General features: G+C 44.4%; 1 protein-coding gene across 1 annotated transcript; it reads left to right on the top strand.

The window, feature by feature from the left end:
* Window positions 1–22703: 22703 nt before the first annotated feature.
* On the top strand, window positions 22704–26415 carry LOC105052702 (uncharacterized). The gene is made up of 3 exons (XM_073244628.1): window positions 22704–23740; window positions 23887–23964; window positions 24762–26415. Exons 1-3 carry the CDS (start codon window positions 22769–22771, stop codon window positions 26208–26210), a joined length of 2499 nt encoding a protein of 832 aa, XP_073100729.1. The 5' UTR covers window positions 22704–22768; the 3' UTR covers window positions 26211–26415.
* Window positions 26416–26900: the final 485 nt, after the last annotated feature.

Genomic DNA, 26900 nt, shown 5'->3' with positions numbered 1-26900 from the left:
CACACGCCCCACTCTTCTCCTCATTTTAAAACAATGTCAAACGTCTTATCCACGTGAAAGGATAAAGATGAGTAATTGCACATTTAAATTCAAATCAAATTTTAAATTCAAATGGAAATCAATATATTCCTATCCACTAAGGGCGTGAGAAGAGGAGGGCGTGGCTTAATTTGTGCATGAGTGATTTCATGAGAAACATTTTCTCGTGTAATAAATGGGATGTTAAAAGAGGATAAGGTCAAGGCGTTAAGATTGGTTGCTCATTCAAATTCAAATTTTATTTTAAATTTGAATGGCCAACTAATCATCCTTATCTACTCATTTGGCGCATTAAAGTAGCGCATGAGGAGGGCTTTGCATGAGAAAAAATTCATGAGAACTTTCTTCTCGTGAATTCAAATGGGCGCAGTGGAAGTGAGGTGGCGCAAGGAGAATGGGTCAATGTAGTTTCATTATTTAAACCAACCTAATTGAATCAAATAAGTTAGGCCCAATTAGACTAATTTAAACTCAATTTAATTAGGCTTAATTAGGCTCAATAAAATCTTAATCAAATCAGGATATGATTAAGCCCAACCCCTGATCATATCAGGGACCAAACCATCTCGATGATTAGGTCAACTCTTAATCTAATCGGGTCAAACCCAACTGAATCCAATTCAATTGGACTTGATCCAAAATTAATTACTCAATCAAATTGAGTTAATTAGCGATCAAATCACTAATTAAATCTCTCATAAATATTGAGTCCAAATCCGATGGGTAATCGGGTATCAGAATTTATCGATATGTAACCCTGATCGAAGAGTCCCAAACTAGTGGGATTCTTGACCCCGGTACCCAAAATGTGTGGGGCTCGTGATCAGAGAATCTTGATTCTCGATCACAAAGTCTCAGATACGTAGGACTCATAGTCCACGAGCATTAGAACTCTTCATCAGCCATCAGATCAGATAGAAACCTCTAATGTGTGTGACCCTAGAGGTTCGAACCTAAGTCTGTTACACAGGAATCAATTCCTGTACTAATCGAAGTAACCATCTAGTAATGATACCCGACGATCGGATAGGTTGAATGGTCGCAATCGCAACACTCAGAACCTACGTGAATATGGTTATTGTATAATTCATCTTTTTGACCTCTGTGTTTAGGACGACTCAGGGTTAAACTGTCAACCCTGATTAGATCATCCGAATCGTGCTCAACTCAAACAGTCCTATGACTCCTCACAAAGACTACCCTGACCAAGGTTTTGCTAAATTAAAACATGACTGTACACAGTTCCTAAACTGGAGTGGTCAATCCCATCTTGACACACGCACCGATAAGTCAAGTACTTGACTACACCCAGCAGTCTTCCGTCACTGAATTAAAAATTTAGGTAGTCCAGTGCCTAAGTGCAGTGAGTTGCTTGCAAGTCACCGTGGCGGTCTCAGGTTGGAGGGATATTTATACCCATATTCCATCGGAGCAAATCTTGACAGTAGAAATAGCTCTGGAGTCGGTCACGTTCAGTGCAGATGTACCCTTACATCTCACCTGTATGCCATACCAGTGTCTTCACACTCATTGGTTAAGAGGACAACCAACCTATATGGCACACAACGACCTATGCTTGATAAACGTTGTCGTCCTTGGTAGCAACGTATCATTTGGTCATGAACAGATTTAAGGACTAAACGACAAATCCTCCTTTGTCGAGTCTAAATAGTCCTAAGGACTCACCACAACATAGGAGTTCATTAGAAGATGAAACATTTTATGATGAAAAAATATCAAAATAATTTTTATTAATTCATAATTCATGTACATATACAAAAGGAGCACAACCGTCAACAGGCTGATGATTGGCTTTGGGACACTATTTCCAATAATCTCCCACTTGGCCTAAAGCCAATCGGTGCAGTATCTAATACCTATCTTCGACTTGTAGTCATCGAACTCCTTCACCGCAATGGCTTTAGTGAATGGATCAGCCAGGTTCTCCTTTCCGTCGATCTTCTGAAGGTCGACGTTACCTCGATCCACAATTTTTCGGATGAGATGGTAGCGGCACAGAATATGCTTCGTCCGCTGGTGTGCCTTGGGTTCCTTCGCCTGGGCAATGGCTCCAGAGCTGTCACAGTAGAGCAGAACTGGACTAACAAGGGTGGGTGCTACTCCGAGCTCGATGATAAATTTTTTCAGCCACACCGTTTCTTTGGCAGCATCTGATGCAGCGACATACTCCGCCTTGCAAACTGAATCAGCCACTGTGTATTGCTTGAAACTCTTCTAGCAGATAGCCCCACCATTAAGGGTAAAAATAAATTCCGACACACTTTTGCTGTCATCGTGATCGGACTGGAAACTAGAGTCTGTAAACCCTATAAGTCTCAAGTCTGATTCACCATAAACAAGCCACTAGTCTTTAGTATTTCTTAAATACTTCAGGATGGTTTTAACAATCTTCCAGTGATTCTCTCTTGGATCAGATTGGTATCTACTCACTACCACTAGTGAGTATGCCACATCTGGTCGTGTACATATCATGACGTACATGATAGATCCCACTACCGAAGCATATGGAATCCTACCCATACACTCTCTCTCTTGAGGTGTTGTTGGACAATCCCTCTTCGTGAGAGAAATTTCGTGACCTATCGGTAGATAGTCTTTCTTAAAATTCTCCATACTGTACCTCTTCAGCATAGTATCTATATACGTAGACTGGGATAAACTAAGCAACCTTTTAGATCTATCCCTATAGATCCTCATCCCTAGAATGTAGGAAGCTTCTCTCAGATTTTTCATGGAGAACTGTGATGACAGCCAAATCTTTATTCCCTATAATGCAGAGATATCATTTTTCATTAAGAAAATATCATCCACATACAATACAAGAAATACTACTACTGGACCATTAGCCCACTTATAAATGCAGGGCTCTTCTCCATTCTTAACGAAGCCATACGTCTTGATCGTCCTATCAAAACGTATATTCCAACTCTGGGATGCCTGCTTAAGTCTATAAATGGACCTCTGTAGTCTGCACACCTTAGACTCATCTGTGGATGTGAATCCTTCAGATTGTATCATATACACCTCTTCATCCAGCTCTCCATTTAGAAAAGCTGTCTTCACATCCATCTGTCAGATTTCATAGTCCAGATGGGTAGCTATCGCAAGCATAATCCGAATGGATTTGAGCATTGCCACAGGAGAAAACATCTTGTCATAGTCTATACCATAACGTTGACGATATCCCTTGGCAACCAGACGGACTTTATAGATTTTCACCTTTCCGTCTGCGCCCCTCTTCCTCTTGAAGACCCACTTACACCCTATGGGTTTTACTCCTTCGGGTGGGTCAACCAATGTCCACACATCGTTGACCTTCATGGACTCCATTTCGAATTTCATGGCCTCTAGCCATTTCTCAGAGTCAGATCTTTGCATTGCATCCATGTAGGTGATCGGATCCTCATCATTTTCATCAAGTTCGATAGGATCGTCATCCCGGACCATAAAATCATAGTATCTATCTGGTTGACGTGGTACTCTACCAGATCGCCTTAAGGGTGCTTGAACAATAGGCTCCGGATCTGATCTAATCAAATCCGATTCAGGTTCAGCAACTTGCGTCGGATTTTCCACCCGTCGAATTTCGTCAAGTTCGACCTTAGAAGCAACAGTCCCTTCACCAAGAAACTCCCTTTTCAAAAAGATTGCCTTAAGGCTGACAAATATTTTTTGCTCATCAGCTAGGTAGAAGTAATACCCTTTGGTCTCTTTTGGGTACCCTATAAAATTACACTTGTCAGACCTAGGTCCAAGCTTGTCCGTAATTAAACGTTTAACATAAGTCGGACACCCCCAAACCCTAAGGTGCAAGAGTATTGGCTTACGTCCTATCCATATCTCATATAGCATTTTGGTTACAGACTTACTCAGAACCCTATTTAGAAGGTAGCAAGCCGATTCGAGTGCATATCTCCAAAGGGAGATCGGCAGACCAGCAAACCCCATCATGGATCGAACCATATCCAACAAGATCCGATTCCTCCTTTCAGACACACCATTATGCTGTGGTGTTCCAAGAGGTATCCACTGAGAGAGAATCTCATTCTCCCTAAGATATGTCAGAAAATCATTGGAAAGGTATTCACCTCCTCGATCAGATCGAAGAGTTTTAATACACTTTTCAGTTTATTTTTCTACCTCATTTCGGAATAGTTTGAACATTTCAAACGACTCCGACTTATGCTTTATTAAATAGACATATCCATACCTCGATAGATCGTTTGTGAAGGTTATGAAGTAGAAATATTCACCTCTTACACTTGAGCTCATGGGTCCACATACATCAGAATGTACCAGAGCTAAGAGTTCACTAGCTCGCTCATCTTTTTCAGTAAAAGGTGACTTAGTCATTTTACCAAGAAGACAGGACTCACAGGTTGGAAGTGATTCATAATCACCTACTTCAAGAATTTCTTCTTGAGCCAATCTGTTTATCCTGTTCTTATTGATATGATCTAGCTTACAGTACCAAAGGTCGACTTCTGACACATTATCTATTCTAGGATGTTTACCAGAGGTTTGAACCACATTAACAGGTTGTGATAGAAAGTAAATTCTATTATTAAGTTGTTCAACAAATATTGTAACACCATTCAAAATGATATTGCAAACGTTTTCTTTTATTAAAAATTGATAACCGTTCATGGCCAAAAGGCCTACAGAATTAATATTTAATAAAAAACTTGGACAATAGTGACATTCACTCAGAATTATATTTCGAGAATTGATTACAAGGTTCATGATTCCTAATGCTAGAACTGAAACTTTGCTTCCATCTCCAACGTTCAGGAATCTCTCGCCTTCATCAAATCTCCTACTGACCTGTAGACCCTGCATCGAATTGCAAATATGATAAGGACTTTCGGTATCCAATGCCCAGGCAGTAGTATCACAAATAGAAAAGTTGGAAGGTGTTATCATATAAGTATCTTGCTTCTTCTTCGACCTATTCGGGTCCAGTGAGGTAATGTATAGAGGACAGTTCCTCTTCCAGTGCCCCTGCTTCTTACAAAAGAAGCACTCCGCCTGGCTCTGGTCGGGCTTGCGCTTCTTGATCTAACCCTGTACAGACATCCCAGCATGCGGCTGCACCTTCTTATTCTTCTTCTTCTTGTTCTTCTTCCCTTTCTTAAAGGGTCGACGACCAGAAGAAGACCCTCCTACAACATTTACCGACTCCTTATGGAGCTGGTGGTCCTTCTCAAAGTTCTGCAGCAACCCCAACAAGCCATGGTAGTTCACTGCAGGCTTTGTCATTCGAAAATGAGTAAGGAAGGGAAGGTAGGACTTGGGCAGAGAATTAAGGATCGCATCCTTACCGAGCTGCTCGTGCAGGGGAAAGCCCAGTTTACTTAGGCGCTCAATCATTTCGATCATGTATAGTACATGATCAGTGACTGAGGCTCCATCCCTCATCCGAGCATTGAAAATGGCACAACTAGTTTTGTGCCTTTCAATGTCATCAAGTGTGCCAAAAGAGTCGTTCAACATTTGAAGCATCTCCTATGGCTGGGCATTCTCGAACCTACGGCTGAACTCATCATTCATTGCCACCAGCATAATGCACCGAACGGTGGTGCGGTCGTTGAGCCACTTTTGGTAAGTGTCTCGGACCACCCCTCTAGCATTCGGGGCTGGCTCCTCAGGTGTCAGATCCGTTACTACACAAAGGATCTGCTCATGCTCAAGGATGATTTTTAATTTTCGATACCAGCTATCGAAATTAGGTCCCATGAGCTTGTCATTATTTAATAATGACCGGAGCGATAGGATAGTGGCCATAGCTGCATAAAGAAAAATCAGACTTATATTAGTACATAAATTATTAATACTAAAGACTTGGACTTTAGTCTAAAGTTTCTCCCAGTATTTTTACGAACTGGTAGTCTCAACCTCCAATTCGAGGAATTACTTTAATTCCTTAGTGGGTACTAGAATCCACACAGACTACACACGAGCCCAACTTTGGTTGGTCAACCCATGTGTATCTATGGGTAGGTTCATAACCAGTTATTTCTCTAAACAACTAGTAATTAATTTTATCTCAGAATCTAATCAGTAGGCTTTGACCTCCACTGAAAAAATCTGGTTAGGTCCAACCATTAACATGATTTGATTTGGTGAATCGGACCAATAAATGATCAAGCCCGACTTTGGTCGGCCAATCTAACCACCATCAGAAAGACTCAAACCAACTTATCATACTATGAATGATAATTCCATTAGTCAATAAGCACCAGGCCTTTGAGCCTCCAATGATTATTAAACGAATGGACTCATTATCACTCGCTTAATGGGAGGCTATGACTTAGTTATCAATATAACTTAATCATTTTTAGGATCTAATAATTTTTTTTTTTTGAGAATTTTATTAAAGAATAGATGAGAAGAAAATATCCAGCCAATTTCAATCCTCCCACTGACTTCACCAAGTCAGATTAAAAAGGATTTACTTAAAGCTGGCATTAGGAGCACCTAAATCAGTCAAACTGATTTACTTAATGACATGGGTGAGCCCTAATCACCAAATGATCTAATCAAAACCTAATTTACCAGGTTGGCCAGGTAAGTGAGATTAGTGGTGGGGATAAGCCATTAACTCATCAGAGATCGAATCACTGCGAGTAGCTCCCGCTTAAAAATCATTGGTCAAACTACCAAACTTACCTTAGACACCAACCGATTTATTAGTTTTAATTTGATCAACTTAGTAAATAGGGTTCCACTGCATAGCCATGAATTAAGTCCATCTTAGTCTAATTAAAGACATGGACCCATTCAACTACAACTATTGAAGTTGAGTCTAGAGTATCCTTGACCTAATCTAATTCAATTTTTGATTAGATTTGATCAATTACTCTAATTTAGTCTATTTCTTTAAGCTAATCTTAGGTCTAACCCAATTATGGACCTAATCCATCTAGTCCATTGACCCACAAGTTTATAAAATTATCTTAGGTCTTAATTCACAATTGTAGACCTACTAGACAATACTTAATTCTTTTAATTAAGTATTTGGGCTGATGGGTCGGGATTTGGCATTTCGAAAATAATTTTTAAATTTGAAAGATTTTATTTTCTGTTCACCAAATATATTGACTCATTTCATAAATAGATTAGCATATTTCATAAATAGCAATCCTATTGCTAATTACATAACAGAAAATAACTCAATCAAAATAAATCATGAATATTCTTTTAGATCTAATCTAACACATTCATGATAAATTTTACAATTGAACCTATACAATTAATTTCTTTCGCTGCTTCATCTGCATGGGATATAATTACAGCGGCACCTCTACCGCCATAGGAGATCCCATCGAATGGGAGGAGAGGACCTTTAAACCCTACTTTTCTCCTATGACCGGACGGCCATGGCAACCAACCCAATTTGATTACTTGCTACTTGGATCAAGTATATCTAAATATACCAATTTTAAAATTTAAATTTTAAATTTTAAATTTTAAATTTCAAATTTTAAATTTTGAATTTTAAATTTCAAACAAATTTTAAATTTCAAATTTCAAAATTTTGAATTTTGAATTTTAAATTTTGAATTTTAAATTTTGAATTTCAAATTTGAAATTTCTACCAAATTTTAAATTTCAAATTTCAAATTTTAAATTTCAAATTTTTGAATTTTGAATTTTGAATTTCAAATTTCAAATTTTAAATTTCAAATTTTGAATTTTAAATTTTTAAATTTTGAATTTCGAACAACTTTTAAAATTCAAATTTTAAATTTAAACTTTTAAATTATAACTTAATCTATGCATGCAAATATATATATCATATCTTAGAACCTTAGCACTCATACCAGTTGTGGAAAAATTCAGTGCAGGGGTAAAATGATAATTTTAAAACTTTTTTAAAATTATGATTTTATAGTGAAAAAATATTAATTAATTTAATTAATTAACATAAATTTATCCTACACTAGGATCTAAATATTATATATAGCATGCATGCATTTAAATTTAAAATTCAAATTTGAACAGTAAATACTTTGCTGTAATGCGTTCAGAACACAATATCTTTGTGCGGATAGTAGATTGCCACAATCTGATCATCGTCGAGAGAGTCTGATCATCGTGATGCAGCCACACAGCATGTCTGGCCTCTATGGATCGTCCACATGAAGTTCTCGATCTGATCGACTCATCACGAGTGCTAGTTCGTTGTAAAGCCCTTTCGACAGCCGATACTGATCGAACTCCTTCGATCGATGTCTGCTGATTCTTCGGATACTCTGGATCGTCAGCAGACATGCTTGAGAGGATGTTGAAGATCTTCCTAAAATTTGGTGGGCTCACGACACTCGTAGCTCACATTCTCAGTTCCTGAACTCTAGGTTGAAACCCTGAAGAACTCACTGAAACCCTGCGCACACTTTTTCTTTCTTTTCTTTCTTTTTCTCTCGGAAGGATATAGACCTTCTCCTTGCACACAAAGATTCCTCACGCCCAAATTTTCTCTCCAAAATTTTTCTTGCACATGCCCCACTCTTCTCCTCCTTTTAAAACAATGTCAAACATCTTATCCACGTGAGGGGATAAAGATGAGTAATTGCACATTTGAATTCAAATCAAATTTTGAATTCAAATGAAAACTAATTTATTCCTATCCACTAAGGGCGTGAGAAGAGGAGGGCATCGCTTAATTTATGCATAAGTGATTTCATGAGAAATATTTTTTCGTGTAATAAATGGGGCATTAAAAGAGGATAAGGTAAAGGCACTAAGATTGGTTGCTCATTCAAATTCAAACTTTGTTTTGAATTTGAATGGCCAACTAATCATCCTTATCCACTCATTTGGTGCATTAAAGTAGGGTATGAGGAGGGCTTTGCGTGAGGAAAAATTTATGAGAATTTTTTTCTCGTGAATTCAAATGGGTGCAGTGGAAGTGAGGTGGCGCAGGGAGAATGGGTCAAGGTGGTTTCATTATTTAAACTAACCTAATTGAACCAAATAAGTTAGGTCCAATTAGACTAATTTAAACTCAACTTAATTAGGCTCAATAAAATCTTAATCAAATCAGAAATTGATTAAGCCCAACCCCTGATCATATAGGGACCAAACCATCTCGATGATTAGGTCAACTCTTAACCTAATCGGATCAAACCCAACTGAATCCAATTTAATTGGACTTTGTTGGTGCAAAAATTCACCTACGTCGGAGAAGCTGGAGTCGAGGGAGTCGCGATCGCCGTCGGGACCTGCAAAAGAAGTCTAAACCGGAGGTGGGGTTGCTCCGGCAAGACCCTCCGACGCTCAAGTCAGTTCTCTGCCTCAATCAGAATGGAGTGCTCGAACGAAAATTTTAGCAGAGTTTCTAGGTAAGAAATGAGAGCTTAGAGAATAACGTATCTGGGGTCTCCCTTTTATAGGTGGAGGAAGCAACAGACTGATAGCGATATTTATAACCGTCTGGCAGTGGGCTGCCTATGGTCAGGAGGAGTTTATTGCGAAGGGTAGTGGAGCGAAATCGTGACTATCGTCGAGACATGCCACGTATAGTCTGTCGCGGGGAGTGGAGCGGCATCCATTGTCGCAACTTGCCAGAGGATGGAGGAATCGCGTGGTATCCATCGCAAGAAGTGGAGCAGGATCGTGGCCATTATTGTGGTCTGTCAGGGAGTGATGGGGCCGCACGGAATCCGTCGCAGGAAGTGGAGCAGAGTCATGGCCGTTGCTGTGGCCTGCTAGAGGGTCCAGGCCTGTCGGTCGAAGTTCGGCTGGAGTGTCTGGCAGAGAGAGGTGGCTAGCTATCCGCCTGAGAGGAGCTCGGAGTCTGGCTCTCGTAGGAGTCCGGATGAAGTCTTCCTTCAGTCGAAGTCGGGGATGAGGTCTGGCTCCCGTGGGAGTCCAGACAGAATCTTTTCGCAGCTGGAGTCGGAGATGAGATCTGGCTCCCGTAGGAGTCCGGGCAGAGTCTTCCTGCAGCCAAAGTTGGGGATGAGGTCTAGCTCCCATAGGAGTCCGGGCAGAGTCTACCTGCAATTGGAGTTGTGGGCGGAGTCCGGCTCTCGTAGGAGTCCGGACAAAGTCTGCCTGTAGCCGGAGTCGGGGACGAGGTCCGGCTCCAGTAGGAGTCCGGGCAGAGTCTTCCTGCAGCTGGAGTTGGGGACGAGGTCCGGCTCCCGTAGGAGTCCGGGCAGAGTTTACGTGCAATTAGAATTGTGGGCGGAGTCCGACTCCCGTAGGAGTCCGGATGAAGTCTGCCTGCAGTCGGAGTCGGGGACGAGATCCGGCTCCCGTAGGAGTCCGGGCAAAGTCTACCTGCAATCAAAGTCAGGGGCGAAGTCCGGCTCCCTTAGGAGTCCGGACGAAGTCTACCTGCAATTGGAGTTGTGGGCGGAGTCCGGCTCCCATAGGAGTCCGGACGAAGTCTGCCTGCAATTGGAGTCGTGGGCGGAGTCCGGCTCCCGTAGGAGTCCGGACGAAGTCTGCTTGCAGCCGGAGTCGGGAACGAGGTCCGGCTCCCGTAGGAGTCCGGACAGAGTCTTCCTGCAGCTGGAGTTGGGGACGAGGTCCGGCTCCCGTAGGAGTCCGGGCAGAGTCTACCTGCAATTGGAGTTGTGGATGGAGTCCAGCTCCCGTAGAAGTCCGGACAAAGTCTGCCTGCAGTCAGAGTCGGGGATGAGGTCCGGCTCCCGTAGGAGTCCGGGCAGAGTCTTCCTGTAGCTAGAGTTGGGGACGAGGTCTGGCTCCCGTAGGAGTCCGGGCAGAGTCTACCTTCAATTGGAGTTGTGGGCGGAGTCCGGCTCCCGTAGGAGTCCGGATGAAGTCTGCCTGCAGCCGGAGTCGGGGATAAGGTCCGGCTCCCATAGGAGTCCGGGCAAAGTCTACCTGCAATCAAAGTCAGGGGCGAAGTCCGGCTCCCTTAGGAGTCCGGACGAAGTCTACCTGCAATTGGAGTTGTTGGCAGAGTCCAGCTCCCGTAGGAGTCCGGACGAAGTCAGCCTGCAACCGGAGTCGGGGATGAGGTCCGGCTCCCATAGGAGTCCGGGCAGAGTCTTCCTGCAACTGGAGTTGGGGACGAGGTCCGGCTCCCGTAGGAGTCCGGGCAGAGTCTACCTGCAATTGGAGTTGTGGGCGAAGTCCGGCTCCCGTAGGAGTCCGGACGAAGTCTGCTTGCAGCCGGAGTCGGGGATGAGGTCCGGCTCCCGTAGGAGTCCGGGCAAAGTCTACCTGCAATCAAAGTCAGGGGCGAAGTCCGACTTTCTTAGGAGTCCGGACGAAGTCTACCTGCAATTGGAGTTGTGGGCGGAGTCCGGCTCCCGTAGGAGTCCGGACGAAGTCTGCCTACAGCCAGAGTCGGGGATGAGGTCCTGCTCCCGTAGGAGTCCGAGCAGAGTCTACCTGCAGCCAGAGTCAGGAACGAGGTCCGGCTCCCGTAGGAGTCCGGACGGAGTCTAGAAGATGGTCGATCATCGTGAAAATTTGGGTGGAGTCCGTCCGTCGCGAAGAATCCGATCGACGCTGGTGGGGGCTTATCCGTCAGCAAAACTTGAGAGTGTTGCAGGGGCTCGGCCACCCGGGAGGTTTGAAGAGACGTCGTCGGAGGTCGGAAGTCGGTTGGATCCCCGGAGGGTCACTCCTGTCACGAACTTCGGCTGGGGGGGTATTTTATACCCAACAGACTTGATCCAAAATTAATTACTCAATAAAATTGAGTTAATTAACGATCAAATCACTAATTAAATCTCTCATAAATATTGAGTCCAAATCCGATGAATAATCGGGCATCAGAATTCATCGATATGTAATCCTGATCGAAGAGTCCCAAACCGGTGGGACTCTTGACCCCGGTACCCAAAATGTGTGAGACTCGTGATCAGAGAATCCTGATTCTCGATCACAGAGTTTCAGACATGTAGGACTCATAGTCCACGAGCATTAGGACTCTTCATCAGCCATCAGATCAGATAGGAACCTCTAATGTATGTGACCCCGCAGGTTCGAACCTAAGCCGGTAGCACAGGAACCAATTCCTGTACTAATCGAAGTGACCATCTAGCAATGGTACCCGACGATCGGATAGGTCGAATGGTCACAATCGCAACACTCAGAACCTACGTGAATATGGTTACTGTATAATTCATCCTTTTGACCTCTGTTTTTAGGACGACTCAGGGTTAAACTGTCAACCCTGATTATATCATCCGAATCGTGCTCAACTCAAACAGTCCTGTGACTCCTCACAAAGACTACCCTGGTCAAGGTTTTGCTAAATTGAAACATGACTGTACACAGCTCCTAAACTGGAGTGGTCAATCCCATCTTGACACACGCACCGACAAGTCAAGTACTTGACTACACCCAGCAGCCTTCCGTCACTGAATTAAAAATTCTGGTAGTCCAATGTCTAAGTGCAGTGAGTTGCTTGCAAGTCATCGTGGCGGTCTCAGATTGGAGGAATATTTATACCCATATTCCATCGGAGCAAATCTTGACAGTAGAAATAGCTCTGGAGTCGATCATGTTCAGTGCAGATGTACCTTTACATCTCACCTGTATGCCATACCAGTGTCTCCACACTCATTGGTTAAGAGGATAACCAACCTATATGGTACACAACGACCTATGCTTGATAAACGTTGTCATCCTTGGTAGCAACGTATCATTTGGTCGCGAACAGATTTAAGGACTAAACGACAAATCCTGCTTTGTCAAGTCTAAATAGTCCTAAGAACTTCACCACAACATAGGAGTTCATTAGAAGATGAAACATTTTGTGATGAAAAAATATCAAAATAATTTTTATTAATTCATAATTCATGTATATATACAAAAGGAGCACAACCGTCAACAGGCTGACGATTGGCTTTGGGATACTATTCCCAACAGATCGACCAACTAGTGGATGCGACGTCCGATCATCGACTGCTCAGTTTCATGGATGCCTTCGTCGGATATAACCAAATTCGGATGGCACCCGAGGATGAAGAGCATACGGCCTTCGTGACCGCCAAGGGCTTTTACTGCTACAGAGTGATGCCCTTCAGTCTGAAGAATACCAGAGCCACCTACCAATGCCTCGTCAATAAGATCTTCAAAGATCAAATCGGGTGCAACATGAAGGTGTATGTGGACGACATGTTGGTGAAGAGTGCGCAGGCTTCAGATCATGTCCAAGACTTGGAAGAAATCTTTCGCACTCTTCGGTGACATCGGATGAAGCTAAATCCGACTAAGTGTACCTTCGAGGTAGCTTTGGGAAAGTTTCTCGAATTCCTCATTTTCCAGCATGGAATCGAGGCCAACCCCGAGAAGATAAAGGCGATTATCGACTTGCGGCACCCGAACACTAAAAAAGAGGTGCAGCAGCTCAATGGAAAGATCATCACGCTCAACCGATTCATCTCTCGATCGGTTGAGAGATGCCTCCCGTTCTTTAAAACCTTGAGGCAGATGAAGAACTTTTCTTGGTCGAATGAGTGCCGACAAGCTTTTGAAGATTTGAAAAAGTACCTGACTTCTCTGCCCCTGCTTGTAAAGCCAGAGGTCGGAAAAATATTGTACCTTTATTTGGCCACCACCCAGAGGCTGTTAGTTCGGTACTCATCCGAGAGAACGAGAACCGAACTCACCAGCCCGTATATTATACTTGCAAAGTACTCCACGGGGCTGAAACTCGGTACTTAAGGGCAGAGAAGATGATATTTACCTTGGTCACATCCACGCAATGACTCCATCTGTATTTCCAAGCACACGCCATCGTGGTCCTCACCGACCAGCCCTTGAGAGCGATCCTCCATCACCTCGACACATCAGGACGACTGGCGAAATGGGCGGTGAGGCTGAGCGAGTTTGACATCCAGTACCGACCACGACCTGCTTTGAAAGCCCAAGTCCTGGCTGACTTTATTGCGGAATGCCCGACAGCCGACCAACTATCAGAAGGTGGGAGCTCCAATGAAGCTGCGACCTCTCAGTATGACCCCGGGTCAGCCTGGGTGTTATACATAGATGGAGCTTCCAATGCCCAAGGGAGCGGGGCCGGGTTCCTGCTCATCAACTCGAAGGGAGTGGTTACCGAGTACGCCCTCCGATTCAACTTCAAAGCTTCAAATAATTAAGTCGAGTATGAAGCGCTTCTCGCTGGCTTGAGAGTGACGAAGGAGCTCGAGATCGATAGCCTCAGAGTCTTCTCTGACTCTCAGCTGATTGTGAGGCAAGTCAAATGCGAATTCGAAGCGCGGGACCCAACCATGACGAAATATCTCTAGAAGGTGAGAGATCTCGTGGCACACCTCGAGTATTTTGAGATCTCCCACATTTCCAGGTCAGAGAATGCTCGGACCGATGCACTCTCCAGGCTTGCGACATCTGCCTACGGCACCTTGGGTCGAACTTTCGTAGAGAGTCTCGAGCAACCGAGCATCAATAGGGCTGAGGAGGTACTCCAACCGACGATCGAGTCAAGCTGGATGGACCCGATCGTTCAGTACCTGACTGACAGAACCAGCCCCGAAGATCCCACGAAAGCCAAGCGACTCCAGTGGACGGCCTCCCAGTATGTAATGATGGATGGATGACTCTACAAAAGGTCGTTCTCCCTTCCTTTGCTACGGTGCCTGGGACCAACGGATGCGGACTACGCACTCAGAGAGGTGCATGAAGGGATCTGCGGGAGTCACCTGGGGGGCAAATCCTTGGCCTACAAAGTCCTACGGCAAGGTTACTACTGGCCCACCATGAAGAAAGATGCGGCTGACTTGGTTCGGAGGTGTGAGCCGTGTCAGAAGTACACCAACTTACAACACCGGCCCGCCAACCAACTGACTCCCATTATCGCCCCATGGCCCTTAGCCCAATGGGGGATCGACATACTCAGCCCTTTTCCTTCGGTGTTTGGCCAAAGAAAGTTTATAGTCGTCGCAATCGACTACTTCACCAAGTGGTTGGAGGCCGAATCCTTAGCGCAAATTACCGAGCGCAAGAGGAAAGACTTTGTCCAAAAATTTATCATCTCTAGGTTCGGACTACCGCACACCATCATCACCGACAATGGGCGACAGTTCGACAACAATGATTTCAGAGAGTTCTGTGCGAGATTTCATATCATACACCGGTTAACCTCAGTCGGCCATCCACAGTCCAATGGAGAAGTCGAAGTAACCAACCGAACCATCCTGCATGGGTTGAAGACTCGACTGAATGAAGCCAGAGGCCTCTAGGTTGAAGAGTTGCACTCGATCCTGTGGGCATACCAAACGACACCCCGGGTCCCGATCGAAGAATCTCTTTTCAACCTGGCCTATAGGACAGAGACAATGATCCCACTAGAGATCGAGCTACCATCGACTAGAGTTGAGCAATACTGTGAACCGATCAACTTCGAGTGTCGGAGAGCCGACTTGGACCTCCTACCCGAGCTCCGATGCGAGGCTCAACTCCGCATGGCTTCCTACCGATAAAGAGTGACCCAATACTACAATGCTAAAGTTAGGCCAAAGTCTTTCAGACCCGGAGACCTGATTTTAAGGAAGGCGGAAGTCTCGAAGCCTCAGGATCAAGAAAAACTGTCTCCAAACTGGGAAGGATCCTACAAGATTGCAGACACCTGCAGGTCGGGTGCCTACCGACTTGAAATCCTGGAAGGGACGACCATTCCCCAGACTTGGAATGCTGACAACTTGAAATTATATTATCAATGAATTCTGAATACAATACAATTTCAAAACTCCAAAGTCTACAAAGTTCAGCTCTCCACCGAGGGTTGGTCCTTGCCAAAAGTACGAGCCTCGACGTCCTGACTTGGGCCCCACGTCTTGTTGGGAATCTACATCGAGTCTACGACTCTACGCCGAATCTACGACTCGATCGCCGACCCTACATCGAGTCTACAACTCTACACCGAGTCTACGACTTGATTGCCGACCCTACGCCAAGTCTACAACTCTACGCCGAGTCTATGACTCTATGCCGAATCTACGACTCGATCGCCAACCCTACGTCGAGTCTACGACTCTATGCCGAGTCTACGACCCTACGTTGAATCTACGACTCGATCGCCGACCCTATGTCGAGTCTACGACTCTACGTCGAATCTACGACTCGATCGTCGACTCTACACTGAGTCTACGACTCTACACCGAATCTACGACTTGATCACCGATGACACATGACTCTTACGAGAACCGTTTTGTCTACACTAATGGAAGGCCAGCGCTGGCGATGAAACCTCTCTAAGTCGAAGCCGTGCTCCTTCCACAATCGACTCTCGAGCAATGTGGCTGGCTAACTCGCCGACTTAGCTTCGACTAAGAAGGGCAAAACACCAAGACAACCACGATGTACCTGCCCGACCAAGGTCTGGCAATGGGTATTCGACTTACGACATACCGACTTGGTTACGATCGGTCGAAGGATATTTGGCTTGCCACTATTTATCATGCACCACGATGTACCCACCCGACCAAGGTCTGGACAACGGATATTCGACTTACGACATGCCGACTTGGTTACGATCGATCGAAGGATATTCGGCTTGTCACCGTTTATCATGCATCCCGATGTGCACGCCCAACCAAGGGTCGGACAATGGATATTCGACTCTTCATCGTTATCCTGTCCGAATACGTCGGGCACTACTCGACTATCGGACTCTACGGAATGATCGTGTCGACGAGCTACGTTCGGTAATTGGCTGACACTCGGCCTGACGTACACGCCCGACCAAAGTCCGGGCGGCGGACACTCGACCTTCAATCGGTATGGTTCTCGACCATCGGATCCTACGCTATCTGTATGACGGTCGGGATGCCGGCCTACGATCAGGGCTTGCACTGCCCTTGGCACGGTGCACGCTACTGACTACTTTGGTCAGCTACGCTAGATCCTACCGAACGTCCTAACGAGGTATGCCGGAGCTACGACCTATACTCTCAAGGATGGCTCGGCAAATCAAACACATTGAACCGCATGCGGAGAAAAGTGTGAAAAGTCTTTGATTTTGTTAAGTTGAAATGACTTACAAAATTGGGCCGAAGCCCGATTACAAAATTGAAACGAAGCCCGATTACAAATATCAAAGACTAAACAGGAAAAAAAAAAGAGAATACAAAGACAATGGAGCAGATACTCCGACTATTCATCGGAGTCGGCTTCTTGCATCGGGTAGAGTTCGGGAGCAACCGACGTGCCCGCTCGGGTCGAGGAGGGACCAAAAGTTGGAGCTGCCTCACCTTCGGCAACTCATTCCATCGGCAGTGGGTCGGCCTCCTCCTCTGCGGCTTGGTCCTCCGACCCTGGAGGGACGATGTCGCTCAGGTCGAGCTCTGAGTGCAGACTCTGAATCGCATCCTAGGCGTCCTCGTACTCCACCCGATAGGAGGCGAAGCCGCTCTCGAGGAGCTCCTCCCGATACTCGTCCGAGCCACGAAAGTCCTCCATCGTCCGGCTCAGCGCCTCCTTGGCCGACTCCACCTCCGCCTTCGCTATGTCGGCGTCGGCTTGGGTGGAGGACAAGTTCTCCTCGGCCTTAGCCAGGTTCTCCAGACTAACGCGAAGCTGTTCACACTCGGCCTCGAGCTCCCTGACGCGGTCGTCCTGCTCACGCTGTAGTCGGTGAACGGAGCGGGTCTTGCACTGGATCTGCTCACGAGCCGACTGAAGTTCGGCCTCCGAGGCAGCTAGATCGTTGGTGAGTCGGGAGATCTCCTCCTCGAGCCTAGCCTCACGGTCGACCGACAACTTCAGCTGATCCACCAACGTTGCCTTCTCCGCTTCGGCGATTTCGGCCCGATTCTTTCAGGCCACCCGAACGTCGCCGAACCTCTGGTACCCGGCCTCCAGCTCAGATATGCTGTAGATCAGCTGCAAATAGAAGGCCGATCGTCAGAAAAATGAAATGATAAAAATAACAATGAAGGGGAAAGGAAAAGAAGAAGAGCTCACCTGGATCATGATCGGATAAAAGGAAGAAAACATGTCGAACATCGGCCGACCCTTCAGGAGCTCTCGGTCGGCCAGGAGGATGGTCGCCTGACACAACCTCCTAGCCAAATTATGGTTGGTCAGGGCCAATGCTCCTTCGAAAACCTGGACGTCGGACGACCCAACGCGGTCTGCCGACCTTGTGTCATCCATCGGCACCATCGGTGCTTTCCCCCGATCGATCGCCCAGGCCCGGAGGTCGGAGAGAGACGGGAAGCTCGAGCTCGATTGGATCCCTCCCGAGGGTGCGACGGTGGCCGCCGTAGGTCGTTCAGGCTCACGTGCTTCGGTCCGAACCTCTTCCGTGGGTGGGGGAGCCGACACTCCTTCGGCTGCCTCCTCAGCCGCCCTTTGCTCGGACGGTGCCTCGGGTGGCACCGTCGGTGTCGACAGGGCGATGACCGGCTCGTAGCCCGACGTACGTTCGGTGTCGGGCTGCACTGCCGCCATTGCAATGTCGCTCGACGATGATATCTGAGGCCTCTTGGGAGGCCGCGAAGGTCTGGCCCCGGGCGTCAGTCCCTTCCACGCCGTATATTGCCAAATGTTGGCGTCTGTCAGCCTCACTCTTAGTGGCATGCCTGCAATTTCAACAAAAGATCAGCACAAGTCCAAAGACGGATGAAAAAGATAAAAAATAACCAACAGATCGAACTGTACCTAAACGGAGAAACGAACTCAGGCCGGTGTCATACAGAGCTTGCTCGGTGACGAGCTCCCTCTGCTTCGACACCGACACATCCTTCAATCGATGAAAATCCTCTCGGTCTTCAGTCTCCATCCGACTGTTTTCGTTCGGCTGAGTCCGAGGATCACCCTAGCGGGAAGGAAACCCCCAAGGTAGCGAAGAAGAAGCAAAAAAAAATTGATTCTTCTACCCGTAGATCGACGATGGAAGACCGGTAATGAACGAAAGACCCTTTCGAGGATTGAAGAACCACCACCCTCGAGCTTTCGGGTGAGGTCAGAGGACGAAGAACGCCCGAAAGAGGGAGATACGGAGAAAGGTCGGCAAAAGCCGACACAACAGAGCAAAACTGATGTTTAACCGGACTGAGTTCGGCACCAGTTGCGCCGGACAAAGCCCGTAATAATCCAAAATGTTCCGGACAAACTCCAGAATCGAGAAGCGAAGACCTGTCCGAAGGTCCTCGACATAAAAGGCTACCTGACCCGGAGACGGATTGTTAACTCGACCCTCAGCCCCAGGGGCGAAGAGTTCGAACTCCTCCGGGATGCCGTACTGCTCCCTGAGCCGTTCGACGTTTGTCCCCTAAAGTGAAGAAGCCTCCACCTTCAGGGTCGATCGGGAATCATCGATCAGATTCTCCGACAAACTTCTTCGAGGAGAAGTTCTAGCCATAACGCTAGCCCCAGAAAGGAGAACAAAAAGAAAATGACAAAGGAGAAAGGAGGCAAGGAGACAAGAATGGAAAAACTTCAAGAAGAGTTTTCAAAGGAAGAGGACAGGAATAACTACCTGGAACTGGGGGACAATTCGACAAGGCCTCAGTGTCAGAAACAGATTTGCAGCAGAAAGTGAAGTTTTGGATGTAAGTGGCCGCATATATATAAGGCCCTTCGACGGTCGAGATGAAAGTGCGTCGAACGAGGGTTTCCTGGATGCCGACACGTGGCAGCGCCTGGGCCCTTCCTCGGTCTGACGGTTCGACGCACCTGTCCCCAGATCGAGCCACGTCGCCTCCATCCGCGTGGATGGTTCCGGCACAATAGCCTCCTGACACGTGGCGAAAAAATTGCATCTCGAAATTCATTAACCGATGGCAGTTCGTGTTCCCAAGGTGATGGCGGTTCGCATTCCCAAGGGGATGGTGGTTCATGTTTCCAAGGGGACGGCGGTTCGCGTTCCCAATGGGACGTCTGACATCGGATCGTTCGTTGGTACGATCGTCAGAGTCAGAGCATGACGTGATGGAAAATCACTTCTTTCGCCCGAAGTCGTCGCCCACGTGGAAACGCTGGCCAACACGACATTCGACTCAGGAGTGGGGGGGCAACTGTTGGGATATACCGACTGACCTCTGTACGCTGACTTATCCTCGGACCGGTCCGACCGACGCCCGACTCTACCGATCGGATCGACGGACGACTCCGACGATGACTGCCGACAATGGCTGCTGACGATATCCGGCCGAAGATATGTCGGTCGAATAGACTCATACTGTTTCCGACCGACCAAGCGGTCGAGTCCAAATCACCGACTCACTGTCGGGTGTGGTAGCCGACGTTCGACCTCCGCAAGGTACCAGGCCAGCCGACGGTGTCTCCGGGTCATCACTCAACGTCCCGACAGCCGATTACCGACATATAGTAGGCCAGCCTACCCAAATGCCATACGACCGCTATGGGCAGTTATTCTGTCAGGGACATGCGGTATGGCCATCCTGAGACATTGTCTTGCCAAGGATAGGGATTAATCCCAATGACTTGACAACTCACGATGATTTGACAGCCTCCGACGATTTAACAACTCCCCAGTTGTCTGCACCATTAATGACGGGACCATATCGCATTCTACTATAAAATGGGGTAAGGCAACAGTCTTGATAAGTTTTTGGGAGCAAGCTTTCTCAAGCTCTCTGAGGCGTCTTTAAGCTCTTGAGCTCTTCCTCTCTCTCTCTCCCTCGTTGAGCCCCTGATTTTCTACTGTTGCCTAGTCTCTTCTCTGACTTGACCATCGGAGGATCCCCACCGGAAGCATCTCCGGTCTGTGAGGACTTTTCTTGCAAGTGCGCGATACCTACGATTGGATGACGAGGGGATTGGCCGCAACAAAACCATCACAAAAATCTTTTCTCCAAATTGAACTCCTATTTTTTATCCTCCTACTTTTGCCTGCAAGACGAGCTAGCATATAAAATATGGCAAGTCTGATCAAGCCGAGTAGAAACTTGCTTAAGATAGCATCTTTCTATGGTGAGTAGTTCAACTCTGTTCGGCTAGAATCCTCTACTCTAGTCACTTTCTAATGGTGCCGAGTCAAATCCACCAATGGTAATCTGATTAGTGCTTTCACAGGAACTTAAATCAGATGGAACCAATAATTTAAGATCATATGAGGAAAATTGGAACAAATAACTAGTCCATCGATTACTGATCATTTACCAAATACAAATCATAAAGATTTCCATGCATGGGATTCTACCTGTTCCTACATTATTAGCTTGGATTTAGAGTTCATAATAATAATAATAATAATAATAATAATAATAATAATAATAATAATAATAATAATAATAATAATAATAATAATAATAATAATAATAATAATAATAATATTATTATTATTATTATTATTATTATTATTATTATTATTATTATTATTATTATTATATATTTGATAAACTTACAACGGTTACAAGAAAAAAAATCTCAGAGTTAATTTGGGCTAGTCACGTTCTTGCTTATGGCTAATTAGGATTAGTTGCGTTCTTGCTTATGACATATTCGGGTTAAATTGAATCAGTTTTTTTTTATAGAGAATTAAAGATAAATCTCCATCTATATTTTCAACTTAAAAATAGCTAACTACTTCAGTTTCAAATAAAATTAGCTATCCATTTGGAACATAAGTTTTGCTTATGGCTAATTAGGGTTGGTGGCGTTCTTACTTATGATATATTCGGGTTAAGTTGAATCAATTTTCTTTTATAAAGAACTGAAGATAAATCTCCATGTATACTTTCAACTTAAAAGAAACTACCTACTTTAGTTTTAAATAAAAGTAGCTATCCATTTAGAGCATAAGTTAAAAATAACCATCCAATTTGACTGAAATGAACATTATACTCTTATATCTTTTAAAATATTACAGTATTATATTATCACAGTATAATATTTTTTTATAATAAAATAGTATTACATTATATTAGTATAGTATTACTTTATAATAATATAGTATTATTATATTATATTATATTAATATAGTATTTTTTTTATAATAAAATAATATTATATTATATTAGTATAATAATTTTTTATAATAATGTAATGTTGTTTTATTATATTATACTAATGTAGTATTGCTTTACAATAAGGTAGTATTATATTACCATACTGTAGTATTTTTTTATTATAGTATTATTTTACAGTAATACAGTATTATTTTATAATAGTACAGTATAATTTTATAATAATATAGTATTATTTTATAATAGTATAATGTTGCTTTATAACTGTAAGGATAATTTAGTCATTTCATTCTTATTTATATAGTTATTTTTAAATTATATTTTAAATTAGAAATTATTTTTATTTAAAATTTAAATAATTAATTATTTTTAAATTTAAATTTAAAATGATAATTTTTATAATTTTTTATTTTTTATTTTTTTATTTTTGGATGAAAGCGAACTCGAAGATGGATTTTTTGACTGCGCAAGACCTAATTAAACGTCCCTCGCTGACACCTGGCTGGAGAAGACGATTCCAGGCAACGCCGAAATGGCTTCACGTGGATGCCACGTGTGGGCTCTCTCCGGGGCCTCCGTATTGCATGCACCAGATGCAATTGCACCGTGCAAATCTCACGGTGGATAACACGCCACGCGACCCCTTGTATTTCACCTGATTCCCGATTGCGTGCTCTCCACCGTGCATATGCTCCGGATTTGCCCTGGTTCACTTGCACCTGGTGCATGCAATAATTTCTCCTCTCCAAGGGGTTCCAAACCCTCGCAATTTTAAAATACAAACAAAAACCCTAGCTCACCCCCTCCGCTCCTCCCCGGCCCGTATGGACTCCCCGCTCCGCCCCCCTCCCAATTCCAATCCCAATCCGGAATCCGGGAGAAACCCTAGTGTCGTCGCCATCCCTGGAGAAATCGACCCCTCCTCTGAATCGCTCGCCGTCGAGCCCGGTCGCGCTTCACTCGTTGAGGATGAAGACTATGGATCCAACCCAGATGGCTCCGACCGAAAAGGTGACGACTTGGAGATCTCTGGAGAAGGATTCGGTGCCGGTGCCGTGAATATAGAAGAGTCAGGGTTTGAAAGTCTCGAATTCGGTTCTCCCATCGATCGGAAGATGGGAAAAGTTAGCTTGACGGTTCCTTCTTATGCTACTGATTCGAAGGAAGCCGGAGAAGTCGGCCCTTTACCTGAATCCCTCGCCGTCGAGCCCGATCATTCTCTATTGCTGGGAGTTGAAGTCTATGGACCCAACTTGGCTATCTCCCATCGAAAAGGTGCCGAATTAGAGCTCGCTGGAGAAGAATTCGGTGCCGGCGCCGTGAATGCATACGGATCGGCGTCTAAAAGCCTCGAATTGGGCTCTTCGATCGATCAGAAGATGGAAAAAGTTAGCTTGACGGATCCTTCCTATCCTATTAATTCGAAGGAGAATGGAGATGGAGTCCTTATGGCTGTTGATGCCGTTCCTTTGTATCCCGGCGTAGATGGAAGTGCCCAAACATCAAAGGAGGATGGAAACGGTGAGATTTCTTTGTCCACCGAGTCGAAAATGGTGGGTGAAGATGATGCCACTGATAGTGACGAGGATAGCAGTGAGACGGAATCAGAGGAGCTAGAGAGTGATGATGATTCATTGAGTGAAGAGTCTTCTTCTTCGAGCAGCATAGAGGAGGATGAGGATGGTGATAGCCATGTTCGTGAGGAAGATGAAAAAGATCGAGAGGTGGCGTTTATTGGCAGCGAAGGTGAAGAAGAGGATGTGAAAGGAGTCATCAAGTCAAAAAATGAGCTCGAGGTAAGTTGTGATGCCAAGAAGTTGTCTGCTTTGCTAATTTCACTTCAATGTTGCAGCTTTGTTACTGAGTCATTGATTATAGGGTTTATGACATACACATTTTTTTTGTTTGAGCTTTAATGAGTTCTGTGATTTCACTTTTCCAGGAGCTACCTCCTGTTCCTCAAATTGAAGTAAGCTTACAACCACGGCATCAGTTGTTGCCAGTGGGGGCGATCGCATCTGTAAGTTAATGTGAAACTTGAAATGCCTCATCTTACTTTCAATCTTAAAAAAATTTGTTCTCAGAAGTGTGAGGTCAAATTTTACTTAGTTCTTTGATCCGATATTTTAGTAGCATGATTGGAATTATTTTGTTTGAGAATAAGGAAAGCTTTTGTGTAAAACTGGTCATGTTGACTACAAGTGAAAAACATATTTTAGGCTCTACTCTTATTGGATAGGTTGATCAAATATATCTGAACAGTAGAGTTTCCTTATGAAAAATGTGACCATATCTTCACTCATTTAAGAATTTATAACATGAATTTGGTCTAGTTCAAGTGTTCAAGTGTCCATGTGGCCCGCTGTGCCAGCACATGTGCCACATTGAAGCAACGAAGAAAGAAAGTGTGGTCCCGAGGTGTACAGGTGCCCTGCAATTCACAGGGTTTGTGGCACGAATGTGTCGATGGTGCTGGTACCTTGTCATCATGGCATGGCACGATTGGCACTTGTAGCATTTTGTTTGGTAGAAATGTCAATACAAAACTACCCTACATATTATTGCCAGTAGTTCAATGACAATTCTATGCAGCTTGGTTCTTTTCTATGCAAAATATTCATCATTTTGTTGCACCTTTTTGTTTATTTATAACTAAAATGATGGTTTTGTTTCTCTATTTTGCTATTATTATTTGTTTTATGCTTGATGCTGATTAAATTTCAAGTCATTGAGAACTAATTTTGCTTAATGATACCGTTCTTCTATATCATCGATACCTATTCTGATTGGAAGGTTTTGTTTTCTATTGTTTTTCAGATGTTTGGCACAAGAGTTATTGTTGAGGGTTCGGTAAATCACAACCCTCTTAATGAGGGTTCTATTCTTTGGATAACAGATACTAGGTCCCCATTAGGACTCGTGGATGAAATATTTGGACCTGTAAAGTGCCCTTACTATGTTGTCAGATATAATTCCGATAAGGATGTCCCACCTGGAATCAGTGAAGGCACTGCTGTCTCGTTCGTAACAGAGTTTGCATATAAAATCCTCAATGAGAAGGACCTCTACAAGAAAGGTTATGATGCATCAGGTGAGAACGATGAGGAGGTCACTGATGAGGTGGAGTTCTCAGATGACGAGAAGGAAGCTCAGTACAAGAGATCTCTATCCCAGGAAAAGAGAGGGATTGATGATAAGAGACAGGGCAATCGACAGAATGCCTTGAGAAAGAAAAAGACTAAATCCAAGGGTGCTGAGCCTCGAAAGGGCTTGCGGCCTTTCCTCCCTCATGGTCAGGCATCTCTAGGTGCAGATAATTTTGCTTATGAAAGAGGTTCATGTTCGTTGGGAGCTGGGAATGCAAGTGTAACTGCTCCTCCAATAGCACCATCTGTTCCACAGGCAATGAATGCAGCTGGTTGTCACACTATCTTTCACCAGTTCTCGCAGCAGCAACCGAATGCTATGTGTGCTCCTGGAATGCCACCACCGCAGCAGCCAAATGCTTTCTGGCCTTATGGAATGGCACTGCCACTGCCACTGCAACAGCAGCCAAATGATATTCGGTCTCCTGGAATGCTATCACAGCAGCAACCAAATGCTGTTATTGCAGGATTTCAGATGGATGGCTCACCAAGCCAGCTGTTGGGAAACCATGTCCATCAGCAGCAGCATCAAAATCAGGTTTCTAGTAGCAATATGAATGCGATGCCATCGCAGCAGCAGTTCTTTCCTTTATTTGGAGCCACTGCCAGCGTGCCATGGCCATGCAGGCCATCAAATGTCTATGCCGGCCGGGCTCCTGGAATGCTATCACAGCAGCAACCAAATGTTGTTATTGCAGGATTTCAGATGGATGGCTCACCAAGCCAGCAGTTGGGAAACCATGTCCCTCAGCTGCATCAAAATCAGGTTTCTAGTAGTAATATGAATGCGATGCCATCGCAGCAGCAGCAGTTCTTTCCTTTATTTGGAGCCACCGCCAGCTTTTCATGGCCATTCAGGCCATCAAATGTCTATGCCGGTCCGGTGGCACCTGGGCTGGTGGCACCGGTTGGCGTCAGTCAAGCACCATCTGGGCAAGGCAATATATCTATGCAAAGAAGTTCGGTGCTACGTAGAGAGCAGAGTAACCAACAAATTTCACCAGCCATTGTTCAAGCTGGGATGTCGCCTGGAGTTCAATTCAATCTAGGGAGTCCATCCGATCGTGGAACAAAGCTTTATGTGCGTGGAAAAAGTGGCAGAAGTAGGCGAAGAGGGTAGATTTTGTTCTTCCTTTTTTTTTCCCCCAGTCTGAATGTATTTTGAACAGATAGATGGCAGAGAGCTTTACCTTATGTGATGTATTTTCTTCCATCTTGAACATGTAGATGGTTTAAAACTTTGCCATCATATGCAGCCTCTCGAACATAACCCCTCTATTTTGAATATTATTTATTATATGGGGTATGCTACGTTACATATTAAATTGGGGCATTGGGTAGGTTTGGTCGGATTGAAAGAAAAATTTTACTCGATCGAATTCAATCAGATTGAAGAAAATTCAAAATACTGGTGATCATTTATCGTATATAAATCGTTTCAAACTAAAGATAATGGTTTATAGTGGATTCGGATAGATTATGTCGGTTTGAAATTCAATGTTGATCCAATGTTGATTTTAAGTTCAACGTTGGCTCATTTAAATTTATTTATTTTTATCAATTTAATATAAAAAAGATTTAAATTTTATAAATTTTTTAAATTTATATAAAATAAAATAAAAAAAAATTTACTCACCTGAAAATAATTATATCTAAAATTTTTTTTTTTAAAATTATCTCAAATTGATGTACTTTTATCAACAATTCAATATTGATATTTTTATGAATTCAAATAAACGATGAAATATTTTTTAAAATGAAGTATTGAAATTTAAATGACATCGTCTCGAAATGAAAGTGAGTTTGTGAA

This window comes from Elaeis guineensis, chromosome 10 (genome assembly GCF_000442705.2).
Source record: "Elaeis guineensis isolate ETL-2024a chromosome 10, EG11, whole genome shotgun sequence".
NCBI lineage: Eukaryota > Viridiplantae > Streptophyta > Magnoliopsida > Arecales > Arecaceae > Elaeis > Elaeis guineensis.
The sequence above is the reverse complement of the archived record's forward strand: the minus strand, read 5'-3'. Positions and strand labels throughout refer to the sequence as shown.

What these genes read in the sequence shown, in the direction of transcription:
- LOC105052702 (XM_073244628.1), top strand. Translation starts at nt 22,769, where the DNA reads ATGGACTCCCCGCTCCGCCCCCCTCCCAATTCCAATCCCAATCCGGAA. An exon ending in AGTCAAAAAATGAGCTCGAG is followed by an intron (nt 23,741 to 23,886) that starts GTAAGTTGTGAT and finishes TCACTTTTCCAG; the next exon opens with GAGCTACCTCCTGTTCCTCA. An exon ending in CAGTGGGGGCGATCGCATCT is followed by an intron (nt 23,965 to 24,761) that starts GTAAGTTAATGT and finishes ATTGTTTTTCAG; the next exon opens with ATGTTTGGCACAAGAGTTAT.